Raw genomic sequence first — 15,389 nt, forward strand, 5'->3', positions numbered from 1 at the left:
CGCCGATTATAATTTTAGGGTCGTATAATAATATTTTATAACAACAGCTGCCTTTACAAATATTTATTGTTAATAAAAAGTCGAGTCCATTCGCTGTTTGATGCAATTATATCACAATCATGTTAGTTATACTGAATTAATGTGTGCCATCGAACACGCATTATACAATACACACATAGATTCATGTCTAGAAAAAATCATCTCTATTGGGTGTTTTAATTATGATGACTAGGTTTGTAATTACACAACCTAAACACATTTAGGTTTAACGATACCTGGCAGTAACTTTCGATTAGCAGTAAGCTATAAAATGATATCTGCTTCTTTATGAAAAGTAGGGTGATTGCTAACCCAATATTGGTTAAATATCAGGTCTGAATGTGTCATAAAGGGCAAAATTACCAGAAGGCAACGAAACCTGTCGCCAGTGTCCTGTGCAAATACGCAGGCGGTGCCACCTACGAACAGTTTACCAACCTAGACAATAATACAGAGGAAGTGGATCTCGGTAATTTAATACTCTTTATCTTTAGTATGTCGGTGACCAAAAGAGACACAGAGGTTTAACTACTTAAAAAGTCAGAAATTAAGAAATTTATGTCATTCTTCCTCCTGAAGGTTGCCTGGAAGAGATCGCTTTTAGTGATAAGGCTGCCTATTGAGTAATATCCACTGTATAAAATTGTTATTTGTGTTTTATTAAAGTCTTCTATACTATTCTGTACTCAACCTTAAGCTTAACAATAAATATTTTTAGCTATACAAGGTGTTGCAAAATGTGTGTCACTCAAAGAGTAATTCTAAGCAATTGAAAAGATGTTCAAGATGACGCCCTGAGTCACCCTCTTTCAAATTACTATACCACTTTTACAACACCTTCTATAGTATGCATACGCTTGTCGACAGCGTTCTGGTGGGTGGTTTACACCTTAATGTAGTGAATACTGAATACCGCTTCTTCCCGATCCACTGTTCCAATGTCTCAACGCAGCTGCCACAATTATGGACGTGCAATGACGCAAGTTTACTCGTTTATACACAGCGCAGTTGTGCTAACAGTTTTACAACTCATTTGTATTCACTCAGCTAAAACAAAGCTTTTGGCATAGAGGAGTGAACACAGTTTCGTTCTATGCAGCGTTTACTGGGCGTCATTATTTTATTACTTGATAGACATCATATCGATCTTAATTATGTTAAAATTGTGTCTTCCATCCAAAGGTAGAGACTGCTTTAAGCAAAAGGCCGCCTTTGTTATTTTGAAAAAATACTTTCATGGTGTATGATAAAGAGTATTATATTATATTCTAATTCTGTTTTATCCAGCAAGCTAATTTTTATGTTTGAGATGTAAGTATGGCTCCCGCAAACCTACTTCTTCGTACGGAACTCGCAAGTCAAGACTTTTTAGTATGGGTAAAAAAGGTGGAAACAATGACTTATGTGACCATTTAGCACTTTTTCAACCACCTGTACCTATAGGTGCTATTACAAATATATGCATATACATATGTACTCATCAACAAACTGGAAAACCCCTGTTTAGTTTGTAATAATATTTACACTTAGTATTTGCACCAATAAAATTTAATACCAGCACGTAACTAATATCTCAGAATATATTAATATCTCAATACATAAATCAATTTCGAAATTAATCAGTACGTTGGTATCATGGATGCAATATTCTATCTATTATTTATTCATTAATTTGTATTTTATGCATGCTGATTTTATAAATAAATAAACTCTAGAATTTATAATGTAGTCTAGAATGTTCACCTCTAACACAGTGTTGCATTGCTACAACATTTTTTCCGGTTTTACCTTGCTAAGTATTACCATAGCCTTTACCAATGATTTACTCACACTAGAGTAGAGACATCTAACATTACTACAACCGTAGGCTCGTAGGATAGGAAGCTTTATAAAAAAGCTGCAATTATAGATTTGAAATAAATCAATCCGTTTACAATTCCTGGTACAAGAATAAATTCAGTACCATTTTTTTCAGAAGTGTAGTGCACTTTGTAAACTCAAACCAGACATTTACATAAAAACATTTTGATAATAGTCGGTTAAAAGAAGCAAATGTCATGTTTTTTTGTAAAACGGATTTTAATACTAATATAGTAAGTTTATATTTTTGTTAATTGCTTCTCGATTCTCCTACTAAATAATTTATGTAACGGGTAAAATAAATCAATTTTCATAAATACAAGTTATTTTATAACAACTTAAACTAATTTTGGATTACTACGGGTTAAAATAAGTAATTTGATACAAAAGAGTTCAACGCAGCTCCGCTACGCCGTAGCGCTACGAACCGCGTAGGCATCTTACAATGACATTCTATTATTATTTACTAATGTGTATGTGTTAGTACCAACTGCAAAATCCTGCATGTCACACATGGACTCAGATATTTTTATATATTTTTATCAGAAGTCTACTATTTTTATGACAAAAATGTTAAGAGCGGTTACCGTGCCTGTGTTGATATCATTACATATTCTGTCAGATATATAGGAGGACGTTATATCTTTCAGATTTATTTGGCCTAATGAAGATTTATTGTTATGTTTCTACCTTGAAATGCCCCAGTAGTTTAAAAAAAACATCATAAGTTTAATAATTTTTGCGGTATTTTAGGTTACCATCCAACAGATTATAAAAATACTTTGACTCTGAAATAATTATGTAACCTATACAAAGGATGGTAAATATTCGATACAATTTAAGAATGAAATGAAATATTTTACTATACTACCATGATCTAGGTATGGCAATAAAAACAAAATCATATTTTTTATCTCGAAGTTATTTTGATAATTGGGTTTATGTCTGTAAAATTTAAAATAATTGTCTTTGTATGCTAACTTCCAATTTTTATAACAGAAAAAGGCTTAACCAAGCATCGGGCATTCCTTGAGTTGTTTAGGGCAGGATATTTCAAAAATTGTAACGAGGTGGTCGATGACACAGCAGAAGGCTGCAGCACGACTTATTAACGCGAAAGGGCCGCATCACCGCCGTGAAACTGCCCACCGGAATAGACACCTTTTTCAACACACACTTTTTACGTAATCGCCCTCCAAGATGCTATCACGGGATAATCGGACGCGATCCGCCATGACCGATATAGTTACGCGATTAAATGTAAACGTTATTCAACCATAATAGAGTTAGAATTATTCGTGGGTGTTCCTTTTAGAGTAAGATTGAAATGACAAGACAGCAAATTAAATTAATTTGTATTTTATTCTACCAAGTAAATAAAAATAACAATTTACAACGCTATTTACAATGAGGTATCTATCTAAGTATAGTTCTATAAACAATAACATTGATTAATTACATCGGAATAAATAACAATTGCCGTGACTCAGTCAGTCACAAAGTTTACTTAAGTATTGATTAGTTTATTATGTTGAAGTCGTTAACATTACTTGAAACTACAATTATAAATACAAATCACAATCTATTCGTAGTAAATAGTTACAGAAACCTTCATTAAATATTTACGGTAAAGTGTTTCCGTCATGATTTCCCTCCAAGTATAAAGAAATATTTAACTATGCATTGAGAAATGAGGATATAATTTGAAACCAGAACATTCACACCCGACGGAATCAGGCTAGAAATCCAAATAGCTTTTATATAAGACTGTATCAGGTTTAACGATTACATTACTAATTTATTCATAAGTGAGATCACTTTTAAATACTTTACAATTCAAACTATGATATTCTATACGTCAAAATGTGATAAATGCAGTATTTACGTTTAACCATACGTGTGAGAGCGGGCGCGACCGCAGGGGCATTTAGGCCTCGCGCGCCGCACTTCTACTTTCTGCGCTGTAACCCGCGCTTAACTGCACTAGTCAAGTAAGAAGACAGTAATTAGCATTATTTTATTTTAAATAATTTAATTTGATGAAAAATAATACTAACTCGATTCACTGTTATCACTTCATCATCGAAGACCATCATCAAAATTCCTAGACTAAATTTATAAATATCAATATACACTATCCACGTAGGTAAACAGTCTGTACTTACAATCTAGCATTGCACGAGATATCTGAGCAAGTGTAGGCGGCGTGGGGTCACGCGACGGAGAGCGGGTGCGGCGGCGGCAGGTAGGCGGGCCGCAGCGCCGCGGCCGCCAGCAGCTCGGCGTGGTAGCGCCGCGCCGCCAGCAGGTAGGGCGGCAGCGCCAGCGGCAGCTCCAGCCGCGGCGGCGACGGCGAGCGGCGCGGCGGCTCGGGCTGCAGCAGCGCCTCGATGGTGAAGGCGCGGCGCGGGCGCGGCGCCAGCAGCGTGCTCTCCGCCAGCTCGGCCGGCTCGGGGCTGCGCTGCGGGCACACCGGCGTGTACATGGCCGCGGTGGGCAGTGCCGGCGGCGGCGGCGGCGCGCCCGCCTGCCGAGCCAGGAACGCGCGGTTGAAATTCGCCAGCGCCGCCAACTCCGCGTTCAAGTTATCCTTCTCCCCCTTCTGCAGCTTGAACCTCTTCCTGCGGCGCAGCAGCGAGCCGTTCTCGAACATGTCGAAGGCCTGCGGGTGCAGCGTCCAGTATGCGCCCTTGCCGGGCCGGTCGGGGCGGCGCGGCACCTTCACGAAGCAGTCGTTGAACGACAGGTTGTGGCGCAGCGAGTTCTGCCAGCGCTGCGTGTTGCGCCGGTAGTACGGGAACCGGTCCGTGATGAACCGGTAGATCTCCGACAGCGGCAGCATGCGCTCCGGCGAGCTCCAGATGGCCATGGCCGTCAGGGAGATGTAGGAATACGGCGGCTTCTGATCACCGTAAGACTCACGCGACGGACGCGGCATCGTCACTGAATACCTATCACTTTGAACTTTAACAGTATGAAAGTTTATTTTAATTCAAAAAAGTCAATAACATGAATCAGCAATGGAGGCGTGTGGGCACGTCACCTCGAGTCAAGTATTACAGAGGAACTGAGGCGAGGAGAGACGCGGCCGGCGCGGCAGCCCGCCGCCCCGCCCGCCGCGCGCTCGCCGCCCATTGGTCCTCGAGTCGGCCAATCAGACCCCGTCGCTTTCAGGTATGGTGTCGGCTTTCGCTCCACTAACAAGGAATTTAAATTGATATTATGTTTATATTGCCTCCAAATATCTTTTGTGATGACACCGCTTTTTATTTAGCGTATGTAAATTACGGTGATACAGAAAAAGAGATTTGAATTATACACCAATTTAACGATGAATGAGCGCATTAAAAATTCTCAGCATTTAAAATTGAATGCATTGGTGCGTCGGCTCGGGGGCGGCGAGATGAAACAGTCAAGAGATATGATATGATACATCGCGCCGTCACTGAACTTTGAATTGTTAATAGTTGGGCAACAGATCTATTGTAGATAGCATTGCGAAACGCCTCCCATAACATCTATAAACACGAGCACAGCTCACACGGAATAAATTACTTAAACTTAAGTAGATTCCTACTATTATGTATTAGAAACAGCGAAACAGCTACAAACTATTGTTTTTGCTTAAATAAGAAGTATTTTAACAAATGATAAGTATATACAGTATAAAAAACTAGAAAACGTATTTTCCTATAAACATAAGTACCTACATTCATATTAAAGATTTTAAACCTATGATTGTATTTCACATAGAGGTAGGTACTAATGGAGCTAGATAGAGCATTTTCTGCAGCTAAATAGCAGTCTTATTTTATTTTAGGATATACTTGGTACCTACTTCAATGGTTTCCCGTGTATCAAAAGCAACCTAGATAGAGCAGTCAGCACCTAATATCAGTTCTTTTGAAACTTATTCAGTAAATTTTCAGTGTTTACAAATAGGTTCTTAGATTAATTACATTAATCATTTCCCAATATAATATTTTTGTTTATATTATTATTAATTATATTATAATATATTTATATTGTATTTGGAATTAAGTACCGTAATTGTAGATGTTAATTAAGATTTAAAATGTAATTTAATGAATGATGAGGGTACCTATAATTGATATGCATGTATAGACTTAAGTATATTTGTAAATGTTAATAAGATGATTTTATGTGCATGTTGTTGGTACTCCAAAGTAAATAAATAAAATAAAATAAAAATAAAATTATGCTATCAAATTAATTGCTAGCATCATAACATGATAAATACACATGTTGCTTTTCTATCTGCATGTCTTATAATAATGTTTTGTGTTTATGTAATCTTAAACTTAATGTTAAAAATCTTGCTGTGTAACCTCTATGTATGTGTTGTGTTAAGTAAATAAATAACTTTATCTATCTATCTTATCTAAGTACACATCAATATCACTTTACTTACTTAAAATTGCAATGCAATTACAAAGGATCACCAAATATTATTCATTTCTTAGTATAAATTTCCTAATGATCTTGAAGACAAAAACCAACGCAAGTTAATTAACATTTCGTTTGGTAATTGGAGTTACATAGAAAATCGTGTGAACTAAATACTGTCACGTCATTTATGGTCTAATAAATACACTCACGGGCAATGAAAAGGTTCCACTCACAAAATGCCGACATCAAACAACCTAACCGAACCTAACCTAAGGATAACCGTTACCTATATGAAACGTGGCTCAGACGACTGGATTCTTTGTACCTAATCACCTATATGCCGTAGTATAAACATATTTTTTTCGAAAATACTAGGGATATTTCGTAAACATGGATAATTAGTAGACAATGGTGATTAATTCTTAATTTGATCTAGGCACCAGTTCAAGTTTAGGGAGGCTTTGCTATTGACAAACATTTGCATCTAACATGATCCTCCTCGATTTAGGTTGAACATCAATAATCACGGCAATAATAAGACGAATAATCAATAAGACGGTCGAATGGCGTAGTGGTTAGTGGCCCTGATTGCTATGCCGAAGGTCCCGGGTTCGATTCCCGGCTGGAGCAGATATTCGTTTAAAAACAGATATTTGTACTCGGGTCTTGGGTGTTGATATTTATATATTTAATATGTATCTATCTATGTATTTGTGTAGATATATCAGCTGTCCAATACCCATAACACAGGCTCTGCCTAGCTTGGGGTCGGATGGCCGTGTGTGAGATGTCCCCACATATTATTATTATTATTATTATTATGTTGTTGTTTTTCCATCTCATCTCGGGGGTTCTACCTTTTTTGGCATAAGATTTTTTTGCCTAATCTCGTATTGCATAGTAACGTTTGGTCAAAGTCTCGTTACGCCGAAAATCGTACGGCATAAATCTCGTTTAGTAAAAAGTTATTCCGCATAACATTGTTTAGCCTAATAATGGTATGGCCAAATCTTGAATAGCCTAATAATGCTATGACATAGGTTTATACAAAGTAATAATATTCGTTTGGCTTTAACTTTGACGGAGCGTCTCCCTACATAGCGCAAACTGGTGCCTTGTATTGTTTCCGCTGTTTGGAAAACGCTCCGCTCCGCTTCGCTGCGCTCCGCTTTGGTTTTGATGAACATGTGCACCTAACACGCTCCTCCTCGCTTTGCTCGTCGTCGCACCTATTTTTAGGTTTCGATCTCATGGGGTTTGTAATAATTATATTGGTCGTTAACTTTCGATTTTTTGATCATACAATATCGTGATTTTCGGGATGTAGGAGAAAAATACCACAATTTGTACATTTACTACATACTTAATATATTATTTATTAAGATAACATTAGGAGAAACAAGATTATACATAGGTATAGACGAACATAAATTTGAGCAAACGAAACTTAGGTGTTTAAAGATTGTGCCTAAAGAGTTTTAGACGAAACGAGCCTTATGCCACATAAGTCTTGGCAAAGTGATGGTTCAGCCAAAAAAGTTTAGACCATACGAGTTATGCGAAATGAGTTTTGGTCAATAAAGATTATGCCAGATGAGCGGAACCCCATCTCGGGCCATGGGGTCCCGGAAATTTGGAAGGCGTGCATGGGGCCGAAGCCAACATTATTATTATTATAATCATCATCCTTGTTTTTGCAATACTTCAATTACTTAAAGAACGAAAATTCGAATTGCAACTCATCCTACGACTTATAGGGGTAGGGATTGTTGGCAACACCAACACTAAGATTTAAAAACTTAATAATGTATTTCCGTTTCCTGCTGGCTCTCTTCTGATATATTGTACAAACTATACGTGTGTGTGTGAAATTAATAAACAGTGCTAATAATATAAAATACGTGTTTTCAAATAAGTAGGGAGACCGGGGCTGGTTGACTATAGGGGTAGGTAGACTAACTACCAAAATCTCGTTCGACGCAATAGCCTTGAGCCAACCAATGAGGCATGAGAGTTCCTCACCTCCCCCCGCACAGTCACCGGCCGTGCGGCGTGGCGCACGCGCAGCGTTTGAGAGAAGGAGCGTAATATTGAAAAATAACACACGTAAGTAATAATTTTTGTCGTCACGTTAATTGTAATAATGCCTATTTATTCATGGTTACTGATTGCTAAAGTATTTATAAGGAATGTTTCATTCATGTTCTTTCTTTTATATATTATTCTATTTGATTTTCACGCAATTTTAAGGTTATGACACGTGCTTAAAAATTATAAGGTACCTCGGGGCTGGTTGACTAATGTATAATGGGGCTGGTTGACTAGCTGGTCAACCAGCCCCATAATATAACAGATGTTTTACATGTAAAAGAAAGTCGGTATTTATGAAATTTAATCAAAAAAAATGTTGTTTCTGGAAATGTTGTTTCAGAATAAGGAGAGAAGTGACGACTCTGAAAGTGAGGATGAGGATGAAACATTTTGTTTGGAGTGCACTGAACCCTACAGTTCTAGTATTTTAGGAGAAGAATGGGTTCAATGCACTGGATGCAAGTTGTGGGCACACACAAAATGTGTAAACAGCAGGAACATATTGTTCTATGAGTGCAAAAATTGCACTTCCGATTTAGAAGACTGATTGCATAGTATGATCTCCAAAGAATAATTTTATAATTAACAAATATATATAATTTAATTATAATAATATTTAAATACTTACATTAAGACTGTTACCAAATAGTAAAAATAATTATAATGGTTAGATTACATTATTTGTTACCAAATGAGTAAAGTTTATAAAAAGTCGTTTAGTTTTGTTTTAAATACTTATAAGAAAGTACGCTTGGTTTATTTTTAGGTAAAAAAATGCTTTATGTTCAAACATTTGATTGTTTATTATTATTTGATTTTCATTGTGTTTAATTGAAGTGGCTTAACATCGCCCATTGATTTCAATGAATAAAAATTGTATTACACCGGTTTTTTAAGTCTTCCTATCCTATTTTCTAGCAGATATTTGCTCTTACAACTTCATAGGTCAACTTACCCCAGACGAATAGTCAACCTACCCCAGGAATGGGGTAGGTTGACCAGTTTTTCCTATCACACAAAAACTGGCCTGTACTCATTATTATAATGAATAACACGCTTTTTGCCACTTTTTTTCAAAGCTTAATAGTATACCTATTAATTGAACCCGTTGTTTAAATAATAAACTAGATAGAAATAAAAATAAAAATATTTAAGCTAAAAATTGGTCAACCAGCCCCGGTCTCCCCAGATGAGCGGAACCCCATCTCGGGCCATGGGGTCCCGGAAATTTGGAAGGCGTGCATGGGGCCGAAGCCAACATTATTATTATTATAATCATCATCCTTGTTTTTGCAATACTTCAATTACTTAAAGAACGAAAATTCGAATTGCAACTCATCCTACGACTTATAGGGGTAGGGATTGTTGGCAACACCAACACTAAGATTTAAAAACTTAATAATGTATTTCCGTTTCCTGCTGGCTCTCTTCTGATATATTGTACAAACTATACGTGTGTGTGTGAAATTAATAAACAGTGCTAATTATATAAAATACGTGTTTTCAAATAAGTACAACCACAAACTATCATCAGGACCTTAACTCAAATCCAGCCGTCAGTCTACATTTATCGATTTATCCATGGTCCTTCGAACAAAAGTTGAGGACTGAAAAGGTTGCAGCAGCCCCAGTCGCCATCACCTGAAGCTACGCTTAATTAAGGCGTTAATTCATCCATATATCGATGGAAGTGCTTGGAGGAAGAAAACAACGTGACGTATAAAAACTGTGCAACACCACACCTACAATAGTGCCATACATTCTCGTTGTCTACAATAGGTGGCCACATTTTCTCTGGTTACCCACAGCGAGACATTACAATTTGCCGCCCTTTTTCTTGTGCTGGCGCGCCAACGTAAATCAGATTCCGATATTCAACATACGATCGAACATTAAGAAACAAATGCAACTAGTCTATGGTCAACTCAGCGAGCCAATCCGGTGCGAGAACTCCGTTTCCTGACGTCGCGGTCGAGCCGAACGAAGCCGAAGCAACCCCGGACGCAGCCGAATGACGTATTTTTTTTCGAGTAATTTCAACTTCAACTCAACAAGTCAACAACGCCGCCATTACTGTTTCTTTGCTTCATTTCGATGTGTATGTAACGCCGGTCTGATTTAAAAGTGTATTTCTGATTATACAGTTACATAATATTACAATTTTGTGTTGTCTACATCAAGTAACTAATAACTGATTACTGCATCGTGACTGTTGTGTCCCCATTATTGTAAATCAAAGCTAAGCGTCACCGTCACCATAATGGACAACGAAGGTACGTTATCTGTTCTTATAAACCAAAGGGGACAGGTCAAGGGTTTGATCACTAAACTGTACAATTATTTCGTTGACTTGTCTCCGGATACTTCTCTGTCGCAGGACGCCCTGACTGTAAAAGAAGAGCGGTTAAAACAACTGTTTGGCCGCTATGAAAATTACAACCTACAAATTATCGGGTTAGATCCAAGCGACAGAGAAGATTTCGATGCTTTTGAAGATAAATATGTGACGACTCTGGCTAAGATAAAATCCATGTTAAGGGCCAACGCCCTCAGTGAACCTAAAATGCCTGTAGTAACCTCAACACCCACTGCATTGCCACAAATATCAGTGCCTATATTCACTGGCAAGTACTCCGATTACAAAACATTTATAGGACTGTTCAATTCACTTGTTGACAATAACAGAAACCTCGAAAAAATCCAAAAGTTTTATTATCTGAGATCATTTGTTAGTGATGAGCCATTTGACCTGATTAAAAATCTGCCAATGATAGCCGAGAGTTATGATGAGGGACTCAAAATTATCCATGCTAGGTACGATAACCAATACAAAATCAGAAACGAACACTTGAACATGTTATTGGATTTACAACCAATATCAAAATCCACTGCTAGCAACATAAGACAATTTGTGTCGAATGTCAAACAACAGCTAGCAGCCTTGAAAAACCTCGACTGCAAAGTAGATGAATGGGATCCACTGGTTTTGTGTGTGCTGTTGAGAAAGCTTGATCTTATATGCAATAGGGAGTTTCAGTTGACGCTTGACTTGCAACCATCTGTGGATAAACTGATTGCGTTTTTAGAAAGGCGTGCCTCAGCTCTCGAGAACTCCGAGCAGCCTCATTTAGAGAGGACAAAGATGACATGTGGCATCGGGGTAGCAGCCAGCGAGGAGCCACCAGATTCCAGCAAGCCTTCCAGCAAGTCTCCAGCGGCATGCCAGATATGTAAGTTACCACACAAACTATTTAACTGTGGCAAATTCAAGTTAATGTCTATCTCTGAACGACTCAAGCATGTTACAGAGAACAAACTATGCAGTGTATGCCTCAACAAACATGCACAAAAATGCAGATACTTCTTTAAATGTAGTTTCTGTAAAAAAGGGCATAACAGTCTTTTGCATCAGGATTCACAGTCTCCAAAGTCCACATCACCAGTGACGCTGCTGTCCAACTCTTCAAGCACACAAGTACTGCTTCCTACAGCCAGAGTGAAGCTAGTTGGGACAGATGGCACAGTAGTTTATGCAAAGGCCCTGCTGGATAGCGGGTCCCAGGGGAACACCCAAATATTCCGAAAAACTTTTTTCCGAATTTGATAACCCCGAATATGTAATTTACGAAATATTGCAATACCGATTTTTTTTAATACCGAATTATAATAATGACGAAAATTATAATTTCGAATATTATAATCACGAATATTGTTATTACGATTGTTAAATATACGAATGTTAAAAAATACGATTACTTTAATATACGAAAAATAAAATACCGATTTATTATAATCACGAAAAAGTCAAATCCCGATCGGAAATATGATAATTCGTGATTTTGACAAAAAACGAAAACGTCTTTAAAACTTTAGAACCAAAACCAAAAGATAGGTGCGACGACGAGCAAAGCGAGGAGGAGCGTGTTAGGTGCACATAGATATCGAAAAACAAAGCGGAGCGCAGCGAAGCGGAGCGGAGCGTTTCAAATATACAGCAAAACAATTGCTAGGATTTTTATGGTGTTTAAACTTAAAAACCTTAGGACCTAAACCTAAAGATAGGTGCGACGACGAGCAAAGCGAGGAGGAGCGTGTTAGGTGCACATAGATATCGAAAAACAAAGCGGAACGCAGCGAAGCGGAGCGGAGCGTTTCAAATTTAGAGCAAAACAATTGCTAGGATTTTTATGGTGTTTAAACTTAAAAACCTTAGGACCTAAACCTAAAGATAGGTGCGACGACGAGCAAAGCGAGAAGGAGCGTGTTAGGTGCACATAGATATCGAAAAACAAAGCGGAGCGCAGCGAAGCGGAGCGGAGCGTTTCACATAATATAGCTTAAAAAATATTGTTTTTATACGCATTATGCTGCATAATTCATATAACCATTTCTTGTTAACTAAGAAACATTCGGGAATTTGTATTTTCGGAATATTAAAACTTCGGGATTCGTAATTTTAACAATTCGATATAATAAAAAATTTTACTTTTGAAACATCGAAATAATAATATTCGGAAAATTGACTTTTGTCATTTTAATAAATATGTTGTTTGAAATTTCGTTTATAAACTATTCGTGATTTTCGTTATTCGGAAACTTAAAATTCGGGATTGTGAATTATTTGGAACTATGAAATTCGAAATTTTAAAAATCGTTATTTTCATATTCGTAAAAAAGTAATTCGGAATTATGTAGTGTACCCGTTATCTTGTCTAAAACATAGCATACTACATTTATGTTAAAGTTGTGTGTCAAAGAATGTTGTTTAATGACAACACACTCATTCAACTTGCTAGCCGAGTTTCCAATACCTATTACGCCAGAATTGACCTTTCTTGGCTGAATTTTTAGCAATTCCACTAGCTCGGCGGTTACAAAGGAGGTCTGGGACCCGGGTACACTACATAATTCCGAATTACTTTTTTTACGAATATGAAAATAACGATTTTTAAAATTTCGAATTTCATAGTTCCGAATAATTCACAATCCCGAATTTTAAGTTTCCGAATAGTATTGGATACTCGGCTAGCAAGTTGAATGAGTGTGTTGACATTAAACTACATTCTTTGACACACAACTTTAACATAAATGTAGTATGCTATGTTTTAGACAAGATAACATCGAAGTTACCTCAAGCCCCAGTGGACATGTCCAAACTTGTGCTCCCACCGAATATCACACTGGCTGACAGGGATTTCGGTGTGCCCAGCGACATACACATACTCATGGGAGCTGATGTATTTTTTCAGGTGCTCCTGCCCCTTGAGTCCACGAGCTCCGCTACAGTTTCACCACACAATGCACACCATGGGAGTCTGCCGGCACCAACTATAGTTAACACCAAATTTGGACACATCATAGCTGGCAACACATATAACCATTCATACTCTCTGCCCTTGGAAAAGCACTGCCTGTTCTGTAAAACCTGTGATTCAGACATCACTGAAACTATTTCAAACTTCTGGCAAGCTGAAAGCGTCCCTGAAGTCTTCACTGAAAAGCTTTCTGAACACAACACTTGTGAGCAAATATTCAAGGAGAATGTAAAACTTGAGAATAACCGCTTTGAAGTTGCCTTGCCATTAAAACTGCCACTTGAATCTGTAAATGAAACGTTGGGTGACTCACTTCACTTTGCTTTAAAAAGGTTTCATAACCTAGAAAAAAGGTTACAAAAGGATAGTCAACTAAACGATCTGTACAAAAAGTTCATTGCTGAATACTTGGCACTTGATCATGCTGCCTCTGTGGTCTAGTTGTAGAAGCTTCGCTTCATGACCCAGAGGTCCCGGGTTCGATTCCCGGGTGGGACCATCAATTTGTGTTTCTAAATTGTGGTTCCAAGTTTGGTTAGGACATAGAAGGCTGATCACCTGATGTCCGAAACAGTGAAACGATCCATGCTGTCGGATGGGCATGTAAAGCAGTCGGTCCTGCGCCTAGCTCTCTCCAGTCGTGTCGGTCAATCCGTCCCATTGGGTTATGAGAGTGATGGAACAGAGAGTGCTCCTGTGTACTGCGCACACACTTGGGCACTATAATCTACTCCTGCGTAGATGGCTGATCTCAATTGAGATTGGCCGCCGTGGTCGAAATTCGGCTAGGAGGACATTATTTATTATTATTACTTGATCATGCTTCAGTAATTAACATTGAAGACTATGATCTCGGTAGGGATCCAACATACTTTTTGCCTCATCCTGTAATCCGCATGGATAAGCGAACAACCAAGTGTAGGACGGTATTTGATGGTGGGATGCTAAGTAATAAAAAGGTCTCTCTCAATGACTTGCAGTTAAATGGTCCAGTAGTACAAAGGGACCTATTTGACATAGTGATACTATTTCGTTTAGAAAAGTACATAATAATCTCTGACATAAAACATATGTTTAGGGCAATATCACTGAAACCAGAGCATCGTCCACTACAAAACATTCTGTGGAGGGATTCTCCAGACAAGCCCATAGATTGTATACAGCTTAAAACTTTAACATATGGGCTGAAGAGCTCATCCTATCTGGCCACCCGTTGCCTCATTGAGTTGGCGGAGAGGTATGGTGATGAATTTCCTAAGGCTGCCTTTGTACTAAAAAATCAAACTTATGTTGATGATATCTTAGCAACGGCTGATACTCTGGATTCATTGATCGAAACCAAAAAACAGATCTGCAGTCTATTAGAACTTGGGGGTTTTCAACTACATAAATGGTCTTCCAATGCACCTCAAGTACTGCATGATATCCCAATTCAAAATCAATACTTTGATAAGGTTGACTTACAAGAAGATAATGTTTGCCTGAAAACGTTAGGTATCAACTATGATATAAAATCTGATTCTCTAACACTTTCTGCACCAAGGCTAGAAAAGAAGGTGCCTGCAACCAAGCGTGAAATACTTAGCTTTATAAGTAAATTCTTTGACCCAGTCGGGCTAGCAGGACCCATCGTCGTAGGCGGCAAGGCAATTATGCAAAAGGTTTGGAAGGAGC

The 15,389-nt window shown here is 38.0% G+C and overlaps 1 protein-coding gene and 1 long non-coding RNA gene across 2 annotated transcripts; one reads left to right on the forward strand and one right to left on the reverse strand.

Moving 5' to 3' along the window:
• Nucleotides 1-3,242: 3,242 nt before the first annotated feature.
• LOC119692441 (fork head domain-containing protein FD4-like) lies at nt 3,243-4,982 on the reverse strand. Its single transcript, XM_038113143.2, has one exon. The coding sequence runs from the start codon at nt 4,835-4,837 to the stop codon at nt 4,112-4,114; it is 726 nt and encodes a 241-aa protein (XP_037969071.1). The 5' UTR covers nt 4,838-4,982; the 3' UTR covers nt 3,243-4,111.
• A 4,786-nt stretch (nt 4,983-9,768) lies between these two features.
• LOC105388372 lies at nt 9,769-14,135 on the forward strand. Its single transcript, XR_007268326.1, has 3 exons — nt 9,769-10,673; nt 11,487-11,630; nt 13,650-14,135. It is a non-coding gene; the product is annotated as an uncharacterized LOC105388372 (long non-coding RNA).
• The last annotated feature ends 1,254 nt before the right edge of the window (nt 14,136-15,389 follow it).

This window comes from Plutella xylostella, chromosome 5 (genome assembly GCF_932276165.1).
Source record: "Plutella xylostella chromosome 5, ilPluXylo3.1, whole genome shotgun sequence".
Taxonomy (NCBI): domain Eukaryota; kingdom Metazoa; phylum Arthropoda; class Insecta; order Lepidoptera; family Plutellidae; genus Plutella; species Plutella xylostella.